At 42.5% G+C, this 27,922-nt stretch overlaps 1 protein-coding gene across 1 annotated transcript in view; it reads left to right on the forward strand.

The window, feature by feature from the left end:
* Positions 1–23,918, forward strand: part of tns1b (tensin 1b) — a 274,098-nt gene extending 250,180 nt beyond the window's left edge. The window contains exons 21-32 of the mRNA XM_084162084.1: positions 5,169–5,313; positions 6,339–7,561; positions 8,970–9,056; positions 10,283–10,411; positions 14,175–14,270; positions 16,266–16,343; positions 16,467–16,538; positions 16,685–16,711; positions 17,754–17,922; positions 18,162–18,230; positions 19,528–19,557; positions 20,910–23,918. Coding sequence (XP_084018210.1) covers positions 5,169–5,313; positions 6,339–7,561; positions 8,970–9,056; positions 10,283–10,411; positions 14,175–14,270; positions 16,266–16,343; positions 16,467–16,538; positions 16,685–16,711; positions 17,754–17,922; positions 18,162–18,230; positions 19,528–19,557; positions 20,910–21,051 — 2,267 coding nt within the window. The 3' untranslated portion in view covers positions 21,052–23,918. The remainder of the gene's footprint in view (positions 1–5,168; positions 5,314–6,338; positions 7,562–8,969; positions 9,057–10,282; positions 10,412–14,174; positions 14,271–16,265; positions 16,344–16,466; positions 16,539–16,684; positions 16,712–17,753; positions 17,923–18,161; positions 18,231–19,527; positions 19,558–20,909) is intronic.
* Positions 23,919–27,922: the final 4,004 nt, after the last annotated feature.

A 27,922-nucleotide genomic window follows, 5' to 3' on the forward strand; every position in this document is an offset into this window, starting at 1 on the left:
GTCCTCACCAGCGTCATAACCAACTTCAGTGGGCAAATGCTCACCTTCAATGGCCACTGGCACACTGGAGAACTGTGCTCTTCACGGATGAATCCCGGTTTCAACTGTACCTGGTACATGGCAGACAGCGTGTATGACGTCATGTGGGCGAGCGGTTTGCTGATGTCAACGTTGTGAACAGAGTGCCCCATGGTGGCGGTGGGGTTATGGTATGGGCAGGCATAAGCTAAGGACAACGAACGGAATAGCATTTTAACGATACCGTGACGAGATCCTGAGGCACATTGTCGTGCCATTCATCCGCCACCATCACCTCATGTTTCAGCATGATAATGCATGGCCCCTTGTCGCAAAGATCTGTGCACAATTCCTGAAAGCTGAAAATGTCCCAGTTCTTCCATGGCTTGCATACTCACCAGTCATGTCATCCATTGAGCATGTTCGGGATGCTCTGGATCTATGTGTACGACAGTGTGTTCCAGTTCCTGCCAATATCCAGCAACTTCTCACAGTCATTGAAGACGACTGGGACAACATTCCACAGGCCATAATCAACTGCCTGATCAACTCTATGCGAAGGAGATGTGTTGCGCTGCATGAGGCAAATGGTGGTCACACCGGATACTGACTGGTTTTCTGATCCACACCCCTACCTTTTTTTAAGGTATCTGTGACCAAGAGATTCATATCTGTATTTCAATTCATGTTAAATGCATAGATTAGGGCCTAATGAATTTACTGATTTCCTTATATGAACTAGTAAAATCTTTGAAATTGTTGCGTTTATATTTTTGTTCAGTGTATAATAATAATAATAATATATATGCCATTTAGCAGACGCTTTTATCCAACTTGTATATAAGAATAAAGGTTTTTCTGATTGCATTGTGCTACAGTTGAAGTCGGAAGTCTACATACACCTTAGCCAAATACATTTAAACTCAGTTTTTCACAATTCCTGGCATTTAATCCTAGTACAGATTCCCTCTCTTAGGTGAGTTAGGATCACCACTTTATTTTAAGAATGTGAAATGTCAGAATAATAGTAGAGAGAATGATTTATTTCAGCTTTTATTTCTTTCATCACATTCCCAGTGGGTCAGAAGTTTACATACACTCAATTAGTTATTGGTAGCATTGCCTTTAAATTGTAGCCTTGCACAAGCTTCCCACAATAAATTGGGTGAATTTTGGCCCATTCCTCCTGACAGAGCTGGTGTAACTGAGTCAAGTTTGTAGGCCTCCTTGCTCACACACGCTTTTTCAGTTCTGCCAACACATTTTCTATAGGATTGAGGTCAGGGCTTTGTGATGGCCACTCCAATACCTTGACTTTGTTGTCCTTAAGCCATTTTGCCACAACTTTGGAAGTATGCTTGGGGTCATTGTCCATTTGGAAGACCCATTTGTGACCAAGCTTTAACTTCCTGACTGATGTCTTGAGATGTTGCTTCAATATATCCACATAATTTTCCTTCCTCATGATGCCATCTATTTAGTGAAGTGCACCAGTCCCTCCAGCAGTAAAGCACCCCCACAGCATGATGCTGCCACCCCTGTGCGTCACAGTTGGGATGGTGTTCTTTGTCCTCCAAACATAACGATGGTCATTATGGCCAAACAGTTCTATTTTTGTTTCATCCGACCAGAGAACATTTCTCCAAAAAGTATGATCTTTGTCCCCATGTGCAGTTGCAAACCGTAGTATGGCTTTTTTATGGCGGTTTTGGAGTAGTGGCTTCTTCCTTGCTGAGCGGCCTTTCAGGTTATGTCGATATAGGACTCGTTTTACTGTGGATATAGATACTTTTGTACCTGTTTCCTCCAGCATCTTCACAAGGTCCTTTGCTGTTGTTCTGGGATTGATTTGCACTTTTCACACTAAAGTAAGTTCATCTCTAGGAGACAGAACGCGTCTCCTTCCTGAGCAGTATGATGGCTGCGTCGTCCCATGGTGTTTGTACTTGCGTACTATTGTTTGTACAGATGAACGTGGTACCTTCAGGCATTTGGAAATTGCTCCCAAGGATGAACCAGACTTGTAGAGGTCTACCATTTTTTTTTTCTGAGGTCTTGGCTGATTTCTTTTGATTTCCCCATGATGTCAAGCAAAGACGGACTGAGTTTGAAGGTAGGCCTTGAAATACATCCACAGGTACACCTCCAATTGACTCAAATGATGTCAATTAGCCTATCAGAAGCTTCTAAAGCCATTACATAATTTTCTGGAATTTTCCAAGCTGTTTAAAGGCAAAGTCAACTTAGTGTTAAACTTCTGACCCACTGGAATTGTGATACAGTGAATTATAAGTGAAATAATCTGTCAGTAAACAATTGTTGGAGAAATTACTTGTGTCATGCACAAAGTAGATGTCCTAACCGACTTGCCAAAACTATAGTTTGTTAACAAGAAATTTGTGGAGTGGTTGAAAAACGAGTTTTAATGACTCCAACCTAAGTGTATGTAAACTTCCGACTTCAACTGTACATACTGTACAGTACCAGTCAAAAGTTGACACACCTACTCATTCCAGGGTTTTTCATAATTTTTACTATTTTCTATATTGTAGAATAATAGTGAAGACATCAAAACTATGAAATAACACATATGGAATCATGTAGTAACCAAAAAATTGTTAAACAAATCAAAATATATTTTATATTTGAGATTCTTCAAATAGCCTTGATGACAGCTTTGCGCATGGTTATCTTAGGCTTGTGTGTGGCTGCTTGGCCATGGAAACCCATTTCATGAAGCTCCCAACGAACAGTTATTGTGCTGACGTTGCTTCCAGAGGCATTTTGGAACTCGATAGTGAGTGTTGCAACCGAGGACAGACGATTTTAATGTGTGGCCTACCACTTCGCGGTTGAGCTGTTGTTACTCCTAGACGTTTCCACTTCACAATAACAGCACTGACAGTTGACCGGGGAAGCTCTAGCAGGGCAGAAAATTGACAAACTGACTTGTTGGAAAGGTGGCATCCTATGACGGTGCCACGTTGAAAGTCACTGAGCTCTTCAGTAAGGCCATTCTACTGCCAATGTTTGTCTATGGAGATGGCATGGCTGTGTGCTCGATGTTATACACCTGTCAGCAACGGTGTGGCTGAAATAGCTGAAACCACTAATGTGAAGGGGTGTCCACATACTTTTGTATGTATAGTGTAGCATAGTGCTAACATGTTAGCATCTACTAGCATAGTGCTACACCCTTGAGGCCTCAACGATTGTTAGCATAGGGCTAAATCTAGAGAGGTGTGTGGCTAGCTAGCACCATTCCCTTGAGGGCTAGAAAAGCTAGCATAACAACCTAGCTTTAGCTTGAGGCACTATAATCAATGTAGCAACATTCTCTGTGAAACAGTTCACCAGTGCTTGTAAATTGAGCAGTGTTTTTGTATCATATGTGGTTATATTGGGGTTGATTTCAGTGACCGAGGAATGTGAATGAAAGCTTGATTTATGGCCCACCTTCATAGGGTTGCATGTTAGTCCAGTCTTCAAAGCGACGAGTCCCATATTTACACAGCCGACAGGCTAAATGTGAGAGAGCCCCCAGAAATATAATTTTAACAAATGACTCCTTTGAACATGTGCTCTTTTTTATTGTCTTCTCTAAGCCTTTATGGAGTGTTTGGTTCTAGCAGAGGCAGGAGCAATAATATCTCATTACTGGATGAGGTGCTTGGGTTCTCGGAGGGATGTTTGACTTGGCTCACGAGATGTGGACCCTTCTGCTCAGTAGTTCCTCCTCCGCTGACTGTTCCAACGCTGACATGCACACAAATATACACGCATGCACGCGCACACAAACACACTTTCACTGCCTTCTAGCAAATGGAGTTAAACTACAGATGCTTGAATATAACTTTGATTTAACTCAGACATCATATTGTGTCTTCTTTGCCTCTTCTTTCTTTCATTCGTTCTTTCTTTCTTTCTTCCACGAACCTCTTTTCCTCCCCTCCCTACACTACTTCTCATCCTCTTCCTCCCATTATTTTCTTCCCTCTCTCTCTTGTTCTTGACTCCTTGTTTCACTTTGAATTATGTCCGTCACGGCGCCTCAGAAAATAGTGAGGGCGAGGAAGGTAAGAACATCGCCCAATCATCAAGCATTTTTTTTACTTCCCCAGAGAACCCTTGTCATAGACAACCGCAAAGCCTTTTTTCTCACTTCTTTCCCTCATCTCCCATCCAACTTTCATCCACCCATTTCAGGTGTTACTTCATTTACATTTTTTGTCATTTAGCAGACGCTCTTATCCAGAGCAATTAGGGTTAAGTGCCTTGCTCAAGGGCACATCGACAGATTGTTCACCTAGTCGGCTAGGGGATTAGAACCAGCGATCTTTCGGTTACTGGTACAACGCTCTTAACCACTAAGCTACCTGCCGCCCCCTTCACAATTGAGACTTCACAATTCCTTACAATTATGCACTTTTTCTCAATTTCTTTATGTTCCATATTGTGTTTACTCTAATGGTCACCATCCCTCTTGTTCCATTCAGTCATTGTATGTGCCATGGAGTCATTATTGTGGGTAATACTCTGTTCCCTCCAGAATAATTTATAGTCTTTGCGATTCTAGTCTAGCGTGGGTTTGAGAGCTAGCAGACTGTGATTTTGCTAGGCTCTTGTAAACATCATTGGAATGTCGAGGGGGCAATAGAACATGTCTCTCAGTATATACAAGCAGGTCTGTTTCACTAACACATTGTTGACAAGCTCCTGATGGGGAAACGGTGAAGATGCTGCAGTATGGACTCAGTTTGGTTGATGGGCTACAGCTGATGACTTGAATATGATGAATTCAGTGAATGAGGAATAATTGAACGACAGCCTAAAGCGCATTGTTGCTTCTTAGGGTCTCTGGACTGCTAAACTCTGTAGTCCCATTTGGAGGAGTTTAAAGATTATATTAAAGATAGATTGTTTACCCAAAGTACAGTAAATCTTGTTTTCCAAACAACTCACTAATACTGAATTCAGTGAAGAAAACGAAGAACGTTAGAAATGGAAAATGAAAATGATAATTTATGGCATGTTCACAAGAACAGAATTGTCACTGTTTAGTGCATCCTTCCTGTGAAGACAACATCACCTTCACGACAGTACACACTGAAATTAAATCACACTTAATGGCCAACTCTGTATCTCTTCAGAGCCGCGGAGCTATGTGGAGTCGGTGGCCAGATCAGCGGTGGCCGGCGGGGGACCACCAGAGTCACCTGTGACCCTCACCCCTCCAGGAGAGACCTTGGTCAGACAGACGACGTCTAGCAGCAGCCCAATCCACAGCTCAGAGGGGTGAGTACAAAGCAAACAACATTAATACATACATTCAGGGGCCAGTTTACGAAAATGGTTCGCTCCTACAGACAGTGAGGCTTGCTACATAAAGCAGGGAGACAGGCATCAAGGCATTCAGATACTGTTCGATTGAACATTAGAATGGGCCAAACGAGTGAACTAAGTGACTTTGAACGTGGTATGATCGTCGGTGCCAGCTGCGCCGGTTCCAGTATCTCAGAAACGGCCGGCCTCCTGGGCTTTTCACGCACAACAGTGTCTAGAGTTTACAGAGAAAGGTGCGACAAACAAAAAACATCCAGTCAGCCGCAGTCCTGTGGGCGAAGACAGCTTGTTGATGAGTTTGATAGAGAATGGCAAGAATCGTGCAAGCTAACAGGCGGGCCACAAACAGGCAAATAACTGCGCAGTACAACAGTGGTGTGCAGAACGGCACCTCGGAATGCAGCAGACGACCACACCAGGTTCCACTCAGCTAAAAACAAGAAGAAGCGACTCCAGTGGGCTCTCTATCACCAACACTGGACAATTAAGGAGTGGAAAAACAATGCCTGGTCCGACGAATCCCGGTTCCTGTTGCGTCATGCTGATGGGAGAGTCAGGATTTGGCGTAAGCAGCATGAGGCTATGACCCTATCCTGCCTGGAGTCAACGCTACAGGCTGGTGGCGGTGGTGTAATGGTGTGGAGTATGTTTTCCTGGCACACGTTAGCGCCCTTTAAACCAATTGAGCAACATTTCCAATCCCCGAAGAATTCAGGCTGTTCTGGAGGCAAAGGGGGGTCCGACCCGTACTGCATGGGTGTACCTAATAAATTGGCCAATGAGTGTAGATTAAATTACATTAAACATACACTGGTTACACTACATGACATTGGTAAGGAACCAGTATTCCTGAAATATACTACATGTTTACAAATATTAAGGGACCCATAGGTGTTAATACTGCATTTAGTTAATTCTACTGTGGTCGTCTTTCCATACACTGTGTTTGAGTGTCTCTATCTCTCTTTCTCCCTCAGAGAGCACCCATTGGCTGACAGCAGTACAAACATCCCCTCGGAAGTGGCCAGTGACTCCGGCTTCCGTTCCCAGCCTTCTGAGGGCGTGTCCCCCACCCCCACCCCTGCCTCCATCGCCACTCCCAAGCCCTACCTCCAGGCCCTGGGTACCCCATCTCCCTTCCTTCAAGCCCAGGTTACCCCTACCCCCTCCTACCTGAGCTCCAACTCCCCCACCCTGTCCTACCTGTGCTCCCCCACCACCACGTCCTCCTACCTGGGTCCCAGAGGTGTAATGGGGAGCTACATCTCCAACGACCCCAGCCCTCCCCAGGCCCAGCCGGAGGTACCCACCCAGGAAAGCCCTGTGGCCGTCCACCCCTCGTCAGGATCAGGAAGTCTCCACACACTGTATCGCGACTCCAACAGCCCCTCTCTCCAACATCGGCACCAGCCCACCAATCACGGCAGCCCTGTCATGGGCCACCAGCCCTCTCCTGCCAATGGCTTTGTGGAGTTTGGGATCCCTGGGATGGTAATGGCAGGAAGTCCCGTGTTGGGCCGCCACCACTATAACCCATGTGTGTCCCAGGGGACACAGTCCAGCCCAGTGCTGAGTCGACAGCCCTCCATGGCCCAGAGGAGCCCTGTCCTGAGCCGACAACCGTCCCTGATGCAGGCCTCCCAGGGCAGCCCCGTGCTCAGCCGCCAGCCCTCCCTCACCTACAGCCAGCCTATCCAGAGCAGTTTCCAGAGCAGTCCGGTGCTGAGTCGACAGCCGTCCCTCACCCACCAGCAGGGCAGTGGTAATAGTCCGGTGCTGGACCACCACCTGTCCCTCGGCCAGATGTCACAACGCAGTCCGAGTCTGGACCGACACCCCATGTTGCATAGTAGCGGCTACACCACCCCGGATGAGAAGCACGGCACCCTGTCCCGACAGAGCAGCTCCTCAGGATACCATCCGCCCTCAACGCCCTCCTTCCCCCTCTCCCCTGCGGGCTACCTGGACGGGGGGATGATGATGGGGATGGGGCTAAGGCAGGGCAGCCCGGCCCCCCAGGCGCAGGCTCAGCCCCAGTTGCCGGAGAAGAGGCGCATGTCGAGCGGGGAGAGGCCCAACGGGGGGCTCTCTTACGGGACGCTGAACGAGAAAATGTCCTCACCCATGTCGAGTGGAGGGAGCACACCCAGCACCAGCTACTTTCAAACACTGCCAGACTTCTCCAAGTTTAACATGTCTGGTAAGACCACCTTGAAAACCCTCTTAAAACGTAGCTACTGATGTAGCAAAGAGCACCCCAACTAGTACTGACATCCCCAGTGAAACAGGAAGTGAAGATCAGTGTATTCTCAAGGATGATACAGTGCCCGTCGTAATTATTGGGACAGTAAGGCATTATTTTCTACTTTTGACTCCCAAACTCCACATACAAAATGCTTCACAGTCCCAACAATTACGGAGGGCACTGTATGTTCTTTAAAGTGGAAAATCAACGTGAAACTACATGATAATAACAACTTAATAAGCTGATTTTACCTTCTCAGTAACTATATTTATAGGGTAAATGTATGATATGTGTTTAGCCACAATATTAATTTTTTTACAAATACAATGCTTGTGAAAATTACACAAACTGGTATATTCTTTGCCAGTATGTAACAATGCATACCTAAACTATAATTGCACAAGTACAGTTTAGTCATTTAGCAGATGCTCTTATCCAGAGCGACTTACAGTTAGTGAGTGCATATATTTTCATACTGGCCCCCCGTGGGAAACGAACCCACAACCCTAGCGTTGCAAGCGCCATGCTCTACCAACTGAGCTACAGGGGACTTAACAAAGTACCTAACTATATAACTACAATGTAAATACATCTGTTTTCGTACACACATTTTTCAGTGAAACCAGACGAAGTGAGTAGAGCCAGTAAAGTATAGTGAAGTAAAGTGAATGTGGTCTTACTCGCATGGTTTTAGCTGAGCAGGCGGTTTATAAGTTGGACACACTTACTTTCTTTGTAAACACATTGCAGAGCAGATGAAGGAATTAATGCATCTCCCAGGCAGCCCCAGATGCTAGGTTGAGATAGAACTGGCATCCGGCCCAGAGCCTTGGTTGGCAACCAGTTCTGTGTCTGCAGCGATTTCAAAGCTCCATTCTGGGTTATACTGAGTATACTGAGAGCAGAGTCAAAACAGCAACTACTAATATGGTCACAGATACAGATACTGGCATATTTGCAAGAGTTGGCGCTAGGAGCTAACACGCTAATAGCGCAGATTCACTAATCTCTACACAATAAGGAGCTGTTAATGTACTGTTGTTTGGAAGTCCAGTTGATTTGTAGATCAGATTATCTGCGCAGGGTCTTGGTCAGGATGACCCTCATGAAGCATCACTGCTGGTGTCTTCGTCCAGGTGTTTTTTGGGGGGGGATTTTTATATCAACGAGACTAACCTGGTTAAATAAAGGTTAAAAATAAAAGAAAACAATAAGAGTACAGAGACTTTGGACTCGATTCAATGTAATGTGACATGCAGCATTTACCAGTATCATACCTCTTTTCACATGGTGAAATGGCTAAATGGTTTTGGGTAAATCTACACATCATGGTTTCAACACAACTTGTCCTTTCTTCTCTTAGACGGGAGTCCCGAGACCAGGCTGAATGTAAAGTTTGTTCAGGACACTTCCAAGTTCTGGTACAAGCCTGACATCTCCCGTGATCAAGGTAAGTGTGCCTGTTGTCATAGAGGGAAGAGATTAAAGGTAACACATACAGTAGGAATGATGATAATTCAGTTTTCCAAGAAAATGCGAAGAAATGAGAGTATTCAAGTAGTAAGTGCTGCGTAATGGTGTGTACTACACTTTTTGGTTTCAGGTAGAACCCTTTTTGGTTTCAGGTAGAACCCTTTTGGGTTCCATGTAGAACCTTCTGTGGAAAGGGTTTTATCTGGAACCAAAACTGGTTCTTCAAAGGGTTCTCCTATGGAGACAGCCAAATAACCCTTTTAGGTTCTAGATAGCAACTTTTTTTAAGAGTGTACTTACTAGCTTGTCACAGAACAGTTACCTTAGTTAACCCACTAGTTGTTCCTCTAGCTAGCATAAGACCTATCTAAGGTAAAATGTTGCCGAGAATGTTATTTATTTAGTAACCAGAAGAGAGTTAGGATGTGTGCCTGATGTAAACCCTGTTGGATTCTCCTGACACATCCTCTCCACACACATATGTCCTAAATGACCCTATTCTGTTCTCTGCTGCTGTGTGTTTCACTGTGAGGTCACTGCTGTTGGCTCCCACATCTGCTTCTGCTCACACTCTCTTATTGGATTAGATCATCTGAGATGGAGCGTCTGCTAAATGACTAAAATGTCAATGGAGACGAACACACTCACACACACGCACACACAACATATGTACTCCATTAATCCAAGTGGCTAGGGAACATCTGCATGTACTGTATATCTATCTTACTTACATAGTGTATGAAATGTCATATTTGGACAGATAGGGATACATAGAATTGCATGTTAGAGATGCATTAAATGTTGTTTTGTTGAACAAGACAACAGTTAATAACTATCCCCTGTAGTTACATTGAAATGTGGGATCACAAAAGGTCTTTGTTACTTCTTTCCAAGGAAAGTTTCCTCCTCATCCCCTTCGGACTCCCCCTCTCCTCCTTCTCCCTCTCCTCATCTTCCATATCTATCCTACCTATCCCTTTCTTTCTCCTCGTCCTCCAATCCTCCCCATTTCACCTCTTCTGAATCATTGCACACCCCCTCCCTCTCTCACCCCGAACACCTCACCCTCTTCCTTCTCCTTGTTTCTTCTCCTCTCTGTGTTATATCCAAAGGAATGTATGATCTGGCAATACTTTCTTACTTTCCCCTGAGGGGATACATAAAGTGGTATTTTATTGAATCATGTATTATTGTCTATTGCAGCCATTAGCCTGCTGAGAGAGAGGGAGCCAGGGGCCTTTATCATTCGGGACAGTCACTCCTTCCGAGGGGCCTATGGCCTGGCCATGAAAGTGGCCTCTCCTCCTCCCACTGTACAGCAGACCAAGAAAGGTACTTCCAAGTTTCCCACTTTTTATGAACGCAATTGTGTGATATGTGATTATCTCACCTAGCTGTCTCAAGATGAATGCACTAACTTTAAATACCTCTGGATAAGAGCGTCTGCTAAATGACTAAAATGTACTGGATCGCCAACTGGGTTCCACCTTTCATATACTGTACCTGTAACTGCTGAAAATGATATGAGCCCTGTACACCTCTGTGATGTTGTGTTATCTTGTGGCCCTACATATAAGGAGACACGCACACACACAATCTACAGTGAAATCATACAAAGAACAACCACATTTTGTATGACGCTCACATACACTCACGTATTAAAACAATCAATCAACAAACTCTGAAGTGGATCATGTGTTTTTGATGGGCCCGATGAAAGCATATCGTTACTCCAGCAGAGCCTGGCTGTACAGTCGATCAGCACTACTAAACAGATACCCTGGGTCTTAATACTGTCATTAAGGTATGAGGTGCCTGTGATGTTTCCAATAACACCTAGAAGAGCAGGGATCACTGGGAGTGGATTGAAATGTCTCCTCTACACAGACGTGGACGCCTGCTCACGTCTGCCTGTGCACACACACACATACACACACACACACACACACACAAACATAATGGTTCTTAATAGTACCAGATAGGGGTTCTTTGGCTTGTAACCATAGCAGAACCCTTTTTGGTGCTATATAGAACACTTTTCTGAAGGTTCAATAATGAACCATGCTCATAAGGTTCCAAATGGAACCAGTATGGTGCTATAAAGAACCCTTTCCTAAGGTTCTATAAAGAACAATTAAAAAAGGTTCTACATAGCACCAAAAAAGTGTTCTGCTATAGTTACATACAGTTGAAGTCGGAAGTTTACATACACTTATGCCTCTGGAAGCAACGTCAGCACAATAACTGTTCGTTGGGAGCTTCATGAAATGGGTTTCCATGGCCAAGCAGCCACACACAAGCCTAAGATAACCATGCGCAAAGCTGTCATCAAGGCTATTTGAAGAATCTCAAATATCAAATATATTTTGATTTGTTTAACAATTTTTTGGTTACTACATGATTCCATATGTGTTATTTCATAGTTTTGATGTCTTCACTGTTATTCTACAATGTAGAAAATAGTAAAAATTATGAAAAACCCTGGAATGAGTAGGTGTGTCAACTTTTGACTGGTACTGTACAGTATGTACAGTTGAAGTCGGAAGTTTACATACACTTAGGTTGGAGTCATTAAAACTCGTTTTTCAACCACTCCACAAATTTCTTGTTAACAAACTATAGTTTTGGCAAGTCGGTTAGGACATCTACTTTGTGCATGACACAAGTAATTTTTCCAACAATTGTTTACAGACAGATTATTTCACTTATAATTCACTGTATCACAATTCCAGTGGGTCAGATGTTTACATACACTAAATTGACTGTGACTTTAAACAGCTTGGAAAATTCCAGAAAATGATGTCATGGCTTTAGAAGCTTCTGATAGGCTAATTGACATAATTTGAGTCAATTGGAGGTGTACCTGTGGATGTATTTCAAGGCCTATCTTCAAACTCAGTGCCTCTTTGCTTGACATCATGGGAAAATCAAAAGAAATCAGCCAAGACCTCCGAAAAAAAATGTAGACCTCCACAAATCAGGTTCATCCTTGGGAGCAATTTCCAAACACCTGAAGGTACCGCGTTCATCTGTTCAAACAATAGTATGCAAGTATAAACACCATGGGACCACGCAGCCGTCATACCGCTCAGGAAGGAGACGCGTTCTGTCTCCTAGAGATGAACATACTTTGGTGCGAAAAGTGCAAATCAATCCCAGAACAACAGCAAATGACCTTGTGAAGATGCTGGAGGAAACAGGTACAAAAGTATCTATATCCACAGTAAAACAAGCCCTATATCGACATAACCTGAAAGGCCGCTCAGCAAGGAAGAAGCCACTGCTCCAAAACCGCCATAAAAAAGGCCAGACTACGGTTTGCAACTGCACATGGGGACAAAGATCTTACTTTTTGGAGAAATGTCCTCTGGTCTGATGAAACTAAAATAGAAGTGTTTGGCCATAATGACCATCGTTATGTTTGGAGGAAAAAGGGGAAAGCTTGTAAGCCGGAGAACACCATCCAAACCGTGAAGCACGGGGTGGCAGCATCATGCTGTGGGGGTGCTTTGCTGCAGGAGGGACTGGTGCACTTCACAAAATAGATGGCATCATGAGGAAGGAAAATTTATGTGGATATATTGAAGCAACATCTCAAGACATCAGTCAGGAAGTTAAATCTTGGTCACAAATGGGTCTTCCAAATGGACAATGACCCCAAGCATACTTCCAAAGTTGTGGCAAAATGGCTTAAGGACAACAAAGTCAAGGTATTGGAGTGGCCATCACAAAGCCCTGACCTCAATCCTATAGACAATTTGTGGGCAGAACTGAAAAAGTGTGTGCGAGCAAGGAGGCCTACAAACCTGACTCAGTTACACCAGCTCTGTCAGGAGGAATGGTCCAAAATTCACCCAACGTATTGTGGGAAGCTTGTGGAAAGCTACCCGAAACGTTTGACCCAAGTTAAACAATTTAAAGGCAATGCTACCAAATACGAATTGAGTGTATGTAAACTTCTGACCCACTGGGAAGGTGATGAAAGAAATAAAAGCTGACATAAATCATTCTCTCTACTATTATTCTGACATTTCACATTCTTAAAATAAAGTGGTGATCCTAACTGATCTAAGACAGGGAATTTTTACTAGGATAAAATGTCAGGAATTGTGAAAAACTGAGTTGAAATGTATTTGGCTAAGGCGTATGTAAACTTCCGACTTCAACTGTACATATAGAACCCTTTTTTATGGTTCTTTATAGAACCTTTATGGAGAATGGTTCTTTAAAGAACCTTTCTCAATCTGAAAAGTTTGTTGTAGATCCTTTTGAAGAACCATACAGGGTTTTTCATTCTGGTCAGCCATATTATATTGTTAAAATTCCATAGGTGTTCTTTTTGTGTTAATTGACACATTGAATCAATTGAGCTACCTCTGGAACAGCTGGGGGTCCTTGAGAGAAATGAGCACCACTGACTGATTGATTGATTTAGTGTACCATTCTCAACTGACACAAGGCCATATGTGAGTCTTTCACAAGACACTGTCACTGGCCATTGTCATATATGATATATAATGGCACAACACATTAGGTAAACTGGAATGACACTCTCACTCATGGTTGCACAAAAAGGGCTGTGCGCAAACCATGCCCCAAAATATTCGAATGAGCCACTTCCCCATTTTTTTTATTATCACTAAAAGAGCAAAGAACCCTTTTGTGAACTGTAACGAACCATTGATGAGCTCAAGTCATTATGGTTCCACGTAGAACCATCACCCTTCCCAAAGAACCCTTGAGTAATCCTCATTTTTTTGTGTACACACAAAGGGAGGAGAATGTTCTAGGTCAACACAGTGCACGTACGCACACACACGAAGGGAGAGGAATGTTGTAAACACAGTTTATTTCTCTGCCAAGAGGCAAATCTTAACTTGCCACTTAGATCATCCTAGAACATTCCATTAAACATCATATTTTAGTCTCTGTTTTGACCTGTTGGTGGGGTAAAGAAAGAAGTCATTACCAATATAAAAACTATAAGATATAATACCTCCCCATATGAGGTGATGTGTACATACCATAAATGGGCTCACCGGTGTGTTGTTCTTTTGTTTTCCCTTTGTTGTTTGTCCTCTGGGGGCCCCTGTAGCTGGTGACATCACTAACGAGCTGGTGAGGCACTTCCTGATTGAGACAAGTCCTAAGGGAGTGAAGCTGAAGGGATGTCCCAACGAGCCTTACTTTGGTGAGTCACCTCTAACCCCTACACACATATGCACGCGGATAGCCGCGGTAAGTGGTTTGGGGGTGCTGTGATTTTTTTTGTCGATGGTGGTGCTGACATTTTTGGGGGGCCAGCGCTACAGACCGCTATATCGGTCTGCTAATACAGGTCTAGTAAAGGCTCAGTGCACTACTTTTGTGAACAAAATTATAAATAAAATAATAGTAATAATAGAAAATCTGATTTTTCAGGGGGTGCTACAGCACCCTCAGCACCCCTACTTCCCGTGGCTATGTGCACGCACACACAGAGGGAAGCGAGGAGCGCATTGGAGGAGGAGATCCAAGGTTCTTCTTCTCCACGGATATTCTCCCCCAATGCTCTCCTCGCTTCACTCTGACGTTTTGAGAGGGAAGTGGGGAGAGGACAGAAGGATTCAAGAAAGTTGATAGGTCTGAAAAAAATATTATATCAGAACCGGTCCTTCCGACAACAACATGGCTTGTTTCTCAGATACGGTAACGGGGAAGGAGTGAGCTCCAGACATGAGTTTCATGATGTGGTTGGGTGACTGATTCTTACTCTTGGCTGTATTGGTCTAATGACTCTGATCCCCTCTCAGTGCTCTCCCAGTCCCGGCCTTTGAAAGAGTATCCGTTCTCCTAGCCCATCATGTGTAATCCTAATTATAGTATGGGATCAGTTAAAGTAATTTAGTACGGTTCAAATGTACCCCCCTCTAATTTCATCCGCAGACCACATTGCGTGTGTGTGTGTGTGTGTGTTTACATGTGTATATATGAGGGGCGGGAAGGAGTTATCAGCATAAGGGACAAGGGTTTTTTCCCATCCTTCGGGTGCAAAAGGATGATAGCAAGATCAAAAAAAGTATGATAACATGGCTTACGTAAGCTGCAAAGCATGCGGCTACAGGAGCCGTTGCGTAAGATCATGCGTTTGTTGTTGTACAAAGGTTCTGATTTGCGACATTTTGAGAAGGTGCGGGGGAGCCTAGCTAGCTCCAGACCAGGGTTCAAATACTATTTGAAATCTTTCAAAGACGTTTGTATTTGCTTTAGCCTGCCTGGATTGCCAATTATTCAAATAGTATTTGAACCCGGGTCTGGTAGCTAGCTACCTTCCCTCCCACATCTGAGGTGTTGTTAAATGAAGGTCATTTTTGCAGAACTTTTCTCGTCAAGCCGTTCCAAGTGTCAAATCTAGATATGAAATACTGTATGTATGTGTGTGTTAGACTCCTCTTACTGAGAACCACAGGGCGATGGCTACTGGCCCAAGCACACATTTAGAGATGACTTAACAAGTCAGCCAGCATCAGTCTAAAAATGGGCCTCTTGAAGGAACCTTATCCTCTAGACTACTTATTGAATTATTTTCTAAAGGGAGGGATGGGGGGTTAAATTAGACACTGCTGCTGATTTTCGACTGTAACACCAGTGTTACACAATGCACCCTGATGTTATACTAAGGAAATTGTGTTTCCATAGCTAGGGCTGAGAGTGAGGACTTGTGAAGAGCAGAATCAACAACCTCAGCATCATTAAAACAGTTGCTTTGTGGGAATGTGTTAACCATCGAAGGCATAAACCCATGTTCACAATTAGCCATTGTTACCTGTATGTAAATGCCACCCGAAATGCCCCAGCAGCCTTTCGTTGGCACCAAGTCAGAGCAGGTCCACTGAGGCCATGGCCCAGTGTGTCCCAGGAGCCGGGCAGTGGAGGTGGAAACATAAAAGTCTGAGGCTTTTTGTTAAAACACTGGGGTAAATCCATAGTGGAAATGCACCATGGGTGTGTGAGTGTGGGTATGGGGTGAGTGTGGGGTAAGTGTGGGTATGGGGTGAGTGTGAGTGTGTGAATGGGGTATGTGTGAAGGTGTGGGTCCAGGTTGTGTGATCTACATGTCTGGATCAGGATATGTAATCTTTATAGAATCTTTGTCCTTTTGGCACGTCTAATACTAATCTCTCTTTCTGTGTTGGTGTTTCTCTAGGATGTCTGTCCGCTCTGGTGTACCAGCACGCCATGACTCCACAGGCCCTGCCCTGTAAACTGGTCATTCCTACCAGAGGTGAGGCCAGGAGAGTGTGTGTGTGTGTGTGTGTGTATATATTTTTGGATGGATATGTACATGGATACATACAACAATGCGGTGTGAGGAATTTCTGCAGAATCTGCTCCTGCTGCGTTTCAGATATCCATGAGGATGTGCCGGATATTGCCACACCAACCAACCCGGCTGATCAACTCCTCAAACAAGGAGCCGGTAAGAAGCAATATCTCAGTCAGCAGTTTGGCTGAGCACTTTTCTAAATCTAAATGACTTTGTTAATTTGTTAATTTGTTGTGACATACTCTGAACCATTCCACTGTTCTTCCCCCACTGGTGATGTCACATCGGTGTCACTATAGGGCAGAGGGCCCCTGCTGACTCACATGGTAAACCCTGTGTCCTTTTGTTTGAATTTGTCTTCCTGATATGTGACTGTTGGTCCCTGACTGCTGCATTCTAGCTCAGATCCCTGATGTCTACCTCAGAAGTCACACACACACTGTGCATGAGTGTGTGTGCGTGGGCGCGTGTGTGTTTTGTCTCTTTCTCCATCTAATAGACAACAACAATGCACCTGTCCAGCTTTCTGCCTGATATGTTTTCTGTCCGATGACTGAATGGTTTTGTCCCTTGTCTTTTTTTCCAGCCTTGTCCCAGAAAGCATGTACCGTCCTTAGAGCATTGGAAATGTGTTGCATGGAAATGCAGATGACAATTTTTTTTAATATCTGCAGAAATGCAGAACTATAAACCCACTAATACCAATGTCATATATGTCATGTCTCCATGTATGAAATTATTCCCTTAACTGCATTGAAAACTGTCAAGAATGTACTGTATTGCCTTTTTGCATTTTACTTGTCAATGGTTTGCAAAGCTATAAACTGCTGTGCTACATAGTATCCAGGCTCTGTCGTAGCCAGCCGCGACCGGGAGACCCATGGGGCGGCGCACAATTGGCCCAGCGTCTTCCAGGATATGGGGAGGGAATGGCCGGCAGGGATGTAGCTCAGTTGGTAGAGCATGGCGTTTGCAACGCCAGGGTTGTGGGTACGATTCCCACGGGGGGCAAAAATGAAAAAATAAATGTATGTACTCACTAACTGTAAGTCGCTCTGGATAAGAGCGTCTGCTAAATGACTAAAATGTAAATGTATACACTGATGAATGGAGTTTTGTAATAGATTATTTCATGTTTCTCTGATCATAAGCATACATAATAAATCATATAAATTAAACAATTGTAAACTATTGATCATGTCACTTCACAACAGAAAACAATACAACAAAACCTATCTGTTGTAGCGTTGAAGAACCAGACAGCCCATGACATCACTTGATATAATCTCTCTCCTTTTTGACCTCTCGCCTCTTTCCAGTGTCAAATGCACTGTGCTGATTGGCTACACCTCTCTCTTCTTTTCCCAGCATGCAATGTGCTGTACATCAACTCGGTGGACATGGAGTCTCTGACGGGACCTCAGGCCGTCGCCAAGGCGATCTCGGAGACAGTGGCTGCCGTGTCCCCGCCCACTGCTACTATTGTGCACTTCAAGGTGTCGGCCCAAGGCATCACCCTGACTGACAACCAGAGGAAGTGAGTAGGATGCACAGGCATTTATGTACAAAATGGAGTATTACTGTATATTGAATTTGTAAAACTGCCCAACAATAAAACATATTTGAAACAGACTTCCAGGTAGGGCTCACTCTGACCGAGGGTTACAATTTATGGCTCTGTTCAATCCAACTTGTGTTGTAGTAGCTAGTTACGCAGTAGCCTATGAATAGCTATATTGCAATGTGCTGTATAGCTATTCCTTTTTTTTCCTACAGGCTTTTCTTCCGGCGCCACTACCCTATCAACACCGTCACATTTTGTGATATCGACCCTCAGGAGAGAAAGTGAGTGTCCACTTAAGTGATAATGCCCGAGAAGCCGGTGTTTGGAGGATATATTGGCATGGGTGTGGCACGGCACACCGTGCCGATATATCCTCCAAACAACGGCTTCGAGGGCATTGTCACTTTTATACAACCGGTTACCAACATGTTCAAATAATGATTTACATATTTTCATAAAAAACTTTATTTTAATGAATTTATTCATGCTATTTCACCCTTCCACAAGATATATTCCCGACACAAATCTAGGGTTGCTACCCAAGCCGGCTGGTCGTTCATTCTATCGGTTCGGTTGCCAGAGACGCGACCCAGTCGTTCAGTCTATTTGTTCTGTATCTATGGACGCGACCCAGTCATTTGTTCTAAATGTTCTATTGCCATACTGGCTGGCAACGTTCTTATCCTTGCTTGCAACTACGGCTAATTTACAGTTACATCAAACAGTGCAGCCAGAATAACAACAAATTAGCTGCATTTGCATTTGTTTAAGCTGTTTTCTAGTGACATTTATTTGCAAACATCCATAACAATGAGCTAATGAGGCGCGATTTCACCTGGCATAGAAAATGTTCTCTGTCATCAGGACACTGTTGTTCAGAGGAGCTAGCCAACAACACAGCTAACACAATCACTTCAAACGTTTTGTTTTACCTTTTATCAATTTATATTTATTTTTATATATCCATAAAAATTATGCTGATTCATGATTTCGACTGGCTGAGAAAAGCTGCCTGCCTGTCTGTCTCATCCCGACTCCCGACACGTTCATTACTATGCGATAGCTGGAGATTGAATTTGAATATTGAAACAACGTTGTAAATGTCGGAGAGACAGACAGCAAGGTTTACACAAATCTCCGCTGTTGAAAACTAAACGTTAGTCTAAAAGAAATGTGAGATAATGTGTAGATGCTTTTTATAGTGGAGATCAAGTTTAGAAATTGCCTGGCTGGGCTGATGAGACAGTGGATTGCGCAGTCAGATGGAACAGAGTAAATAGGCATTTTAACATCATAGATTTAGCCGGTGGAAACTTGTGGAATAAACACTGGCTGGAATGCGGTTTTAACCAATCAGCATTCAGGATTAGACCCACCCGTTGTATAAACTGAGCTACAGCACATGAACACTGTCCACACACACACACGCGCGCGCATGTACAGGGGCAGTAATCGAAAAGCAGTCATCTCTGCTTTTTAAAATGAATGGGGCCTATGACCTCATAATATTATGTCATGAATAGACAGTATCATATATAATGTTGCATGATATAATACTGTTTATTTATCTCTCTACAGGTGGAACAAACCTGAAGGGGGCACAGCCAAGTAAGTATAAATGCACCTGAGTACCATACACCTAGACCTAGTGTATTTCTCTCTGTAGTTGCATATACTGTTTATAGCCCAACCATTTTGACTGAAAGTTGCAGAGCAACGTTTGTTTGCAAGTTAAGCAACCTAGCTAAACGATGGAGATGCTTGATACTATCAACTAGTTGTCCAAAAATGGTTTTAATGTTAAGATCACTGGTTAAAACTAGGGATAGGTAGATCAGTTGTTTAGCTTGACCACCATTGTCTTTGGGAGAAACGATTCACTCACAGACTTACCATCAGTTTGTGACCTGCACCAAATAAAAGGCGATATTTAGGAGCTCAGCCATGATATGCGGGGATAGAAGAAAGGATGAAAGCACCCCACTAATGATTCAGAGAGGAGGAATAGATGGATGGATAGATGACTGGGCAGAGGATGCCAACAAAGCCAAGCGTTGGCAGTCACAACTTTAGACTTTAACAGCAGATTTGGGGTTTTAAACTCCGGTATCATAGTTCCTATGAATTTACTGTTATGAGACTTAGGGCTCAGTTGGATTAAGCTCCTATGTCTTTAAAGGCAGTATATAAAGTAGACAAAACGCTACGACAATATACAAGATCATAATCATTAATATAAGATATTTGTCGTTACAGCCGGGGCAAACAAAATAGCTCCAGACAAATGCTGTCTGAGTGGCTGGTGAATTTTTTCAACTAGCAGCAAAACTGGCTGTGGGACCAAAATGTTGGTTTCAGATGTCAAAATGGGCAATGCATGATCATGTGAAATGCATGTAGTATGTAAAGTACCTCTTATTCAGTCTAAGACAGTTCTCTAAATCTACTCTGAATTGAAGAAGGTGTGTTGAATATACCCTGAAAATATGGCTACAACACTGGCTCCTAGACTGAAAAGTTAGTTTCAGGCCCTGGTTACATCAATACAGTAAATAAGCCAAAATGTTAAGTGGCATGGTGCGTGTCCACCCCCTAGAGATTGACCATGTAACTATAGAGATGGTAAACAAACAATTGAGCAGAACAATATCTCTAAATTGATACAGAAAAGCATTAATGATAATGGCAGTGGGTGGACCATGCTCGAGTGATGAGTTAACTTGCCTAAGGCCTGAAGTAATAGGCTTTAGCTCAGTGGGCTAACACAGTCTTGTGGCGTGAAGACAACCATGGTTCAAACCCATTTGGTGCACACACACAGACTTTCCGTCTATAATTCATATAATTTCCTACAGATTCATTTGACCAATCCATTCCTCTCAGACTCATTAGAACAAGCCAAACAGAAGATACTGATTGGAGGAAAGGCGACCCATTGACAGTTTCCCTTCCCTTTCCAGGTTCTTTGGGTTCGTGGCTCGGAAGCAAGGAAGCACAACTGACAACGTCAGTCACCTCTTCGCCGAGATGGACTCCGATCAGCCCGCCAGCGCTATCGTGAACTTTGTCTCCAAGGTGATGATCGGCTCGCAGAAACAATGAGCTGAACTTTTGACGACCCCTGGCTCTTTTTTGTTGTTGTTTTGTTGTTGTTTTTAACCACGGAGGAAATGTATGTTCTATATTTTATTTTGTTTTTATTATTTTTTTCTGATCTTATGTGTCACCTCTTTCCTTCTGATCTCATCTTTTACCTTTGAGTGTGCGAGTGCGAATGCGTGTGTGCACGTACTGTGCACGTACTGTGCACGCACATGTGTGTGTTCTTCTTGGAAGGACTCCTGCGTGGAGCTAACTAGGGGGATAGAGGAAGTGCAGTTTGTGGTTGTGGCTGTGTGGGATGTGGGATGTTGGCTTTGGGAGGCCATTGTGATCTCTCTAGCAGGGTAACACAAAAACAGGAAGAGGAAATGATGTCAGTGCTGATGTCAGTGAGCATGATTCGTTAAAAAAAGAGAAGAAGAAGTAAGGTTGTGTGATGTAAAGAAGAGTGTTAAGCTATCAGGCGTTTGAAATGGTCAACCAAAGATTTTTAAAAAGCAGCCAGGGGTGAGTATGCCACTGTCGGAAGGTCTGTTTGAAATGATATTTTGTAAAAAGAAAAAAAGAAGAAAATAAAGAAAGGCTGCTTAATCAAAAATATTACATTTAATTTTCTTTCTATATTCAAGTACTGATAGTGTATGTATTTTATTCTTAAAGAGCTGGCATCTTTGCCTTCTTCGCAAAGCGTATTCCAGGACATTTTTGCATAGTGGCGAGTTGAATTAATGTAAATATCACAGAGTGCTTTCTGGGTAGGGCGTGGATGACTTGGGGCCTGAAATGTAATTATTATTATTATTATTTTTTGCTTTCTGTAATAAAAAAAAAAAAGAAAGAGAACAAAAAAGAAAGAAGCAAAAAGAAGCATACCTGCTCTCTTCTACATACAGACCAAATTTGTAATGGGCAAACCCTGTTCTCCTCCGACTTCCATCGTTCTTTTTCCCTCCTCTTATTTTTAACGGTTGAAGGATGGAGGATGGATAGAAGCTTGTCCAGTTCAGTCCAACTATTCACCCACACAGAGGTATTTTAAACCCATAATGTCTCTGGTAGCTGGAATCTGCTGTTACCCTACTTCTAGACCAACCTGCAATGCACCCCTCTATGGAGAAATGTTGGTTAGGCTGAATGGTTACCCTTCGTGTGTCTAACATTGATTAACATTGAAAAACTGCCACTCCTCTCCTCTGTACATGTATGAGCATCATGGAAGGTCAGAGTTCACTGCTGATTTTTGAAGGGCGGAGGGTTTTGGGCATTGCGAGCGTATGTCCAGGTTGTTACTGCTACAGCATCAAGCTCTCTCTCTTCTCCTTTGGAAGATTGCAAATATTCTACCCTTGCAACCATCTTAGTATAGATTGAGAAAGGCCACTATCTCTACACATCAGCCTGTCAAACTTGTAACACCCACATCATACCCACAAGTAAGCTATATACATATAAATATACATATATATATATATATATATAAAACATCAACAAAATATTTATTTTTTGCTCTGTCGCTCTATGTTAACTCATATTACTTGTATACATACATTGTATAGTCTGCATCAAGATTACTGAAAATGTCAAGAAAAGTGCATCAAAATATATATGGTGTAAAGTGTATGAATTTTAAAGCTTGTCAATGTTGTTTTCAGAATGTTTTTCACTGCATTACTTTGTTTATGTTATGAGTCTTCGTAGGAAGCGTCCTTTGGTAGAGGGGAGAAAGAGCGGCTAGAAAAGTTATTTGTTGCAAAAGTCATGGATTCATCCTAAAATGGAGCCAACATTTGACGTTTATGTCTTAATAAAACAGCCTAAAATGGAATGGTCAGAGTTAAGCACTTAAATGTTTTCATGTGAAATATCAACGCCCATTTGTAGTTGGCAAAACAGTGAGATGATTGAAATGACTACTTGATGTAAACAGACTTGCTGTGTATGTTCTCAGCATGTTTGGAGGCAAAATATTACTTCCTTGATTACTTCCTCAATCTAACATCACAGGCTTATTAGTAAATCACCACCAGAAGTATTCTCCTGAGCAATTCCACATTTTGTTATATAGGGCCTACTGCCCTCATGTGGTGAAACACATTTTGACTACCCATTGTGTTTTTACTGCAGTGTTTTAACTGTGATTTCAGCAATGACCTTCAGTGGACTAGCAATAATCAAATGGGCAGTGCTGAGTATAAATGATTATTTACTGAATGAGGAAGACTTTTTATGGCCAAATATTAGGTCACTTTTGCTGTTTTTATTTTGTGAATGTCCTCATTCAGTTAAATTTAGTTTGGAGCAGGGTAGCCGTAACACAATGGTCAAATATACTCCAGTAAAAAAACAAAAAACATAGCACTTATAAATGGGATTCTGTCATGTCAAAATACACAGAAATAGTTTGGATGTTCAGTCCACTTCTTTTAACTCAATGTGTTGTATCAACTAGGTATTTTCTGTTCAAGCTCAACTGTGTCTTCTCCCATGGCTCCTTTGCTTGTTCAATTCAAACATCAAACTATTCACTCCTCTTCAATGATAATCTTATTTATTGTTTTGATACAGTCACAACTGTAACAATATATTTGGCAAAAACATGGTTGATTCTGCATTTGTGTATGAGAAACCTGTGAAAAATGCTTGTTGAGTAAATCACCCTCTACCACAAAACGAATGATAGTTTAAAAAAATGTGTGTAGGAAGTCTCCTTTGATGTATGTGTGCCCACTTTGAGGAAATAGCCTTGACTTAGAATGTGTGAATGTGCTACTATGCCTGTACAGAAACGTATGTATTTTGATTTGCTTTACTGTATGGCTTTTATTGTTCCTGAGAAAAAAACACACATTAAAAAGTAATACAAATCACTCTGTTTAAAGTATACTTGGGAATGTTATGCGCTTGTCTAATATCTGTTCACATTTAGTATGTCTGTTCACATGAAATATGAAAGAGTAGTAGTAACTTCTGACCTTCGTTCACACACGCACGTACGCGCTAACACACACACGCACTAACACACACTCCTGACCTCACCTCTAGTAGGGATCACAATTACTGCTTACATAGGTTAAGCATAGTTATTTTGTAGGTCCTATGTATGTCCTAATATGTACATTGTACACGTCACTTCCTCATACCATGCAGCCCATTCTTTCCTATCAGCCAATCAAATTCAAATCAGACAGCAACAAGGTTATTATAGTAAACTAAACTAAAAACATTTGCTTTCACCTAATTTTAACATTCTGTCATAGAGAGCACATGTTCAACTTCATAAAAAAAACAAGTTTTCCCATCGCAGGGGGTTACATAATTTTTTTTTACTATAGTAAGTGCCTATTTAGTGCCAAATAAATTAACAGGGTTGACAGAAAAAAGTTTGATGTCATAAATCCCCTTGTGACAGGGGGAATGGGAGCTTGTTGTGTGCAACAGGGAGTGGCAATTGAATGCCAGTTTCACCAAACAAAAGGAAATTGTTAAAACATTTCTAGCCTGTCTATCTATGGGTAACAGGGTTGACGTGTTATGCTCGGCCCGATTAGTTTCCCACCATAAAAACACCAGACAATTGACAAAAATAAGAAAAATGTTTTTAAATGAATAGTTTCACCATATTAAAATGAGAGTTCAATTCATGTAACAGGGTTGACCTTAAAATGAGGGACATACTTAAATGAATCACTAATCACATTAAATAAATGACTTTGTCAAAGCAACAAAATAACTAGGACTTTACAATGAGCGTGAACATTTTGAGAAATGTTGGGGTTAAAGCTGCAATATGTAACTTTTTGGTCAACCTGACCAAATTCACATAGAAATGTGAGTTATAGATCTGTCATTCTCATTGACAGCAAGTCTAAGAAGCAGTATATCTGTTCTACAGTGGGGAAAAAAAGTATTTAGTCAGCCACCAATTGTGCAAGTTCTCCCACTTAAAAAGATGAGAGAGACCTGTAATTTTCATCATAGGTACACGTCAACTATGACAGACAAAATGAGATTTTTTTTCTCCAGAAAATCACATTGTAGGATTTTTAATGAATTTATTTGCAAATTATTGTGGAAAATAAGTATTTGGTCAATAACAAAAGTTTCTCAATACTTTGTTATATACCCTTTGTTGGCAATGACACAGGTCAAACGTTTTCTGTAAGTCTTCACAAGGTTTTCACACACTGTTGCTGGTATTTTGGCCCATTCCTCCATGCAGATCTCCTGTTTTGGGGCTGTCGCTGGGCAACACGGACTTTCAACTCCCTCCAAAGATTTTCTATGGGGTTGAGATCTGGAGACTGGCTAGGCCACTCCAGGACCTTGAAATGCTTCTTACGAAGCCACTCCTTCATTGCCCGGGCGGTGTGTTTGTGATCATTGTCATGCTGAAAGACCCAGCCACGTTTCATCTTCAATGCCCTTGCTGATGGAAGGAGGTTTTCACTCAAAATCTCACGATACATGGCCCCATTCATTCTTTCCTTTACACGGATCAGTCGTCCTGGTCCCTTTGCAGAAAAACAGCCCCAAAGCATGATGTTTCCACCCCCATGCTTCTGAGTAGGTATGGTGTTCTTTGGATGCAACTCAGCATTCTCTGTCCTCCAAACACGACGATTTGAGTTTTTACCAAAAAGTTCTATTTTGGTTTCATCTGACCATATGACATTCTCCCAATCCTCTTCTGGATCCTCCAAATGCACTCTAGCAAACTTCAGACGGGCCTGGACATGTACTGACTTAAGCAGGGGGACACGTCTGGCACTGCAGGATTTGAGTCCCTGGCGGCGTAGTGTGTTACTGATGGTAGGCTTTGTTACTTTGGTCCCAGCTCTCTGCAGGTCATTCACTAGGTCCCCCCGTGTGGTTCTGGGATTTTTGCTCACCGTTCTTGTGATCATTTTGACCCCACGGGGTGAGATCTTGCGTGGAGCTCCAGATCGAGGGAGATTATCAGTGATCTTGTATGTCTTCCATTTCCTAATAATTGCTCCCACAGTTGATTTCTTCAAACCAAGCTGCTTACCTATTGCAGATTCAGTCTTCCCAGCCTGGTGCAGGTCTACAATTTTGTTTCTGGTGTCCTTTGACAGCTCTTTGGTCTTTGCCATAGTGGAGTTTGGAGTGTGACTGTTTGAGGTTGTGGACAGGTGTCTTTTATACTGATAACAAGTTCAAACAGGTGCCATTAATACAGGTAACGAGTGGAGGACAGAGGAGCCTCTTAAAGAAGAAGTTACAGGTTTGTGAGAGCCAGAAATCTTGCTTGTTTTTAGGTGACCAAATACTTATTTTCCACCATAATTTGCAAATAAATTCATTAAAAATCCTACAATGTGATGTTCTGGATTTTTTTTTCTAAATTTGTCTGTCATAGTTGACGTGTACCTATGATGAAAATTACAGGCCTCTCTCATCTTTTTAAGTGGGAGAACTTGCACAATTGGTGGCTGACTAAATACTTTTTTTCTCCACTGTATGTACGCTATTTCTATGCTTCCCATTCTTAATTTTCGTTTTTTAGGTATTTTACGATCAGTTTTGTACACCAGCTTCAAACAGCTGAAAATACAATATTTTGGGTTAATGAAAATATATTTCACAGCAGTTTAGATAGTACAATGATTATCTACACTATACATAGAGTTCACATGTTAACACTACCTTTTCACATGTGAGGAGAATAACATGTGTTCACCTCACGTGAATATTGAAAATCTTACTCTCACATGTGGAATTGCATGTTCACATGAAAATTTGTTACAAGACCATGGTGCTTGCCTATGGAGCAGTGAGGGGAACGGCACCTCCGTACCTTCAGGCTCTGATCAGTCCCTACACCCAAACGAGGGCATTGCGTTCATCCACCTCTGGCCTGCTGGCTCCCCTTCCTCTGCGGAAGCATAGTTCCCGCTCAGCCCAGTCAAAACTGTTCGCTGCTCTGGCACCCCAATGGTGGAACAAGCTCCCTCACGACACCAGGACAGCGGAGTCACTCACCACCTTCCGGAGACATTTGAAACGCCACCTCTTTAAGGAACACCTGGGATAGGATAAAGTAATCCTTCTACCCCCCCCCCCCCCAAAAAAGAATAATAATAATAATTGTAAAGTGGTTATCCCACTGGCTATAGGGTGAATGCACCAATTTGTAAGTCGCTCTGGATAAGAGCGTCTGCTAAATGACGTAAATGTGCCCTTGAGCAAGGCACTTAACCCTAATTGCTCCTGTAAGTCGCTCTGGATAAGAGCGTCTGCTAAATGACTAAAATGTAAATATAAATGAAAACATTCATGTCGAAATCAAATTTGCAGTTTTACATGTGAAAAAGTTGAAAAGAAATGTGAAAAACGTGAAAAGGTTTTGATTGTATCACATTTAGAAATGTTGCATCCATGTGTTGTCACATTTATTCCACATGAGATTATATTTTCACGTGCTCAAATGTTTTCACATGTTCCTTTTAAATGTTGAAACATGTTATCACATTAATGTCACATAAGATTACATGTGATCACATGAGAAATTTGTGTGGTTTTTCCATAAGGGTGGTCAAACACAGGAATCAGCTGATAGCTACCATCCAGGAATCAGCGCACAAGTGGTAAAGGTGCCTTGGGTTGTGTCTGTGAGGCTGCGCTGCCTCACAGGCTGATGTTCATGCAACTCTGCCCATTCTTTCCCATCAGCCAATCAAATTCAAATAGCTGACAGAGGGACAGCAAGAACCATTTTGAAATAATTAATGTGGTGGTGCCTAACTGATGCAGCTGAAAAAAGGTTGCATCCAAAAACACTGAAATATCAAGACTATTTGCAAATACTATTTCCAGTTTATACAAGCTGATATTTAGATTAGCTAGCTGC

This window comes from Coregonus lavaretus (assembly GCF_964263955.1).
Source record: "Coregonus lavaretus genome assembly, chromosome: 5".
NCBI lineage: Eukaryota > Metazoa > Chordata > Actinopteri > Salmoniformes > Salmonidae > Coregonus > Coregonus lavaretus.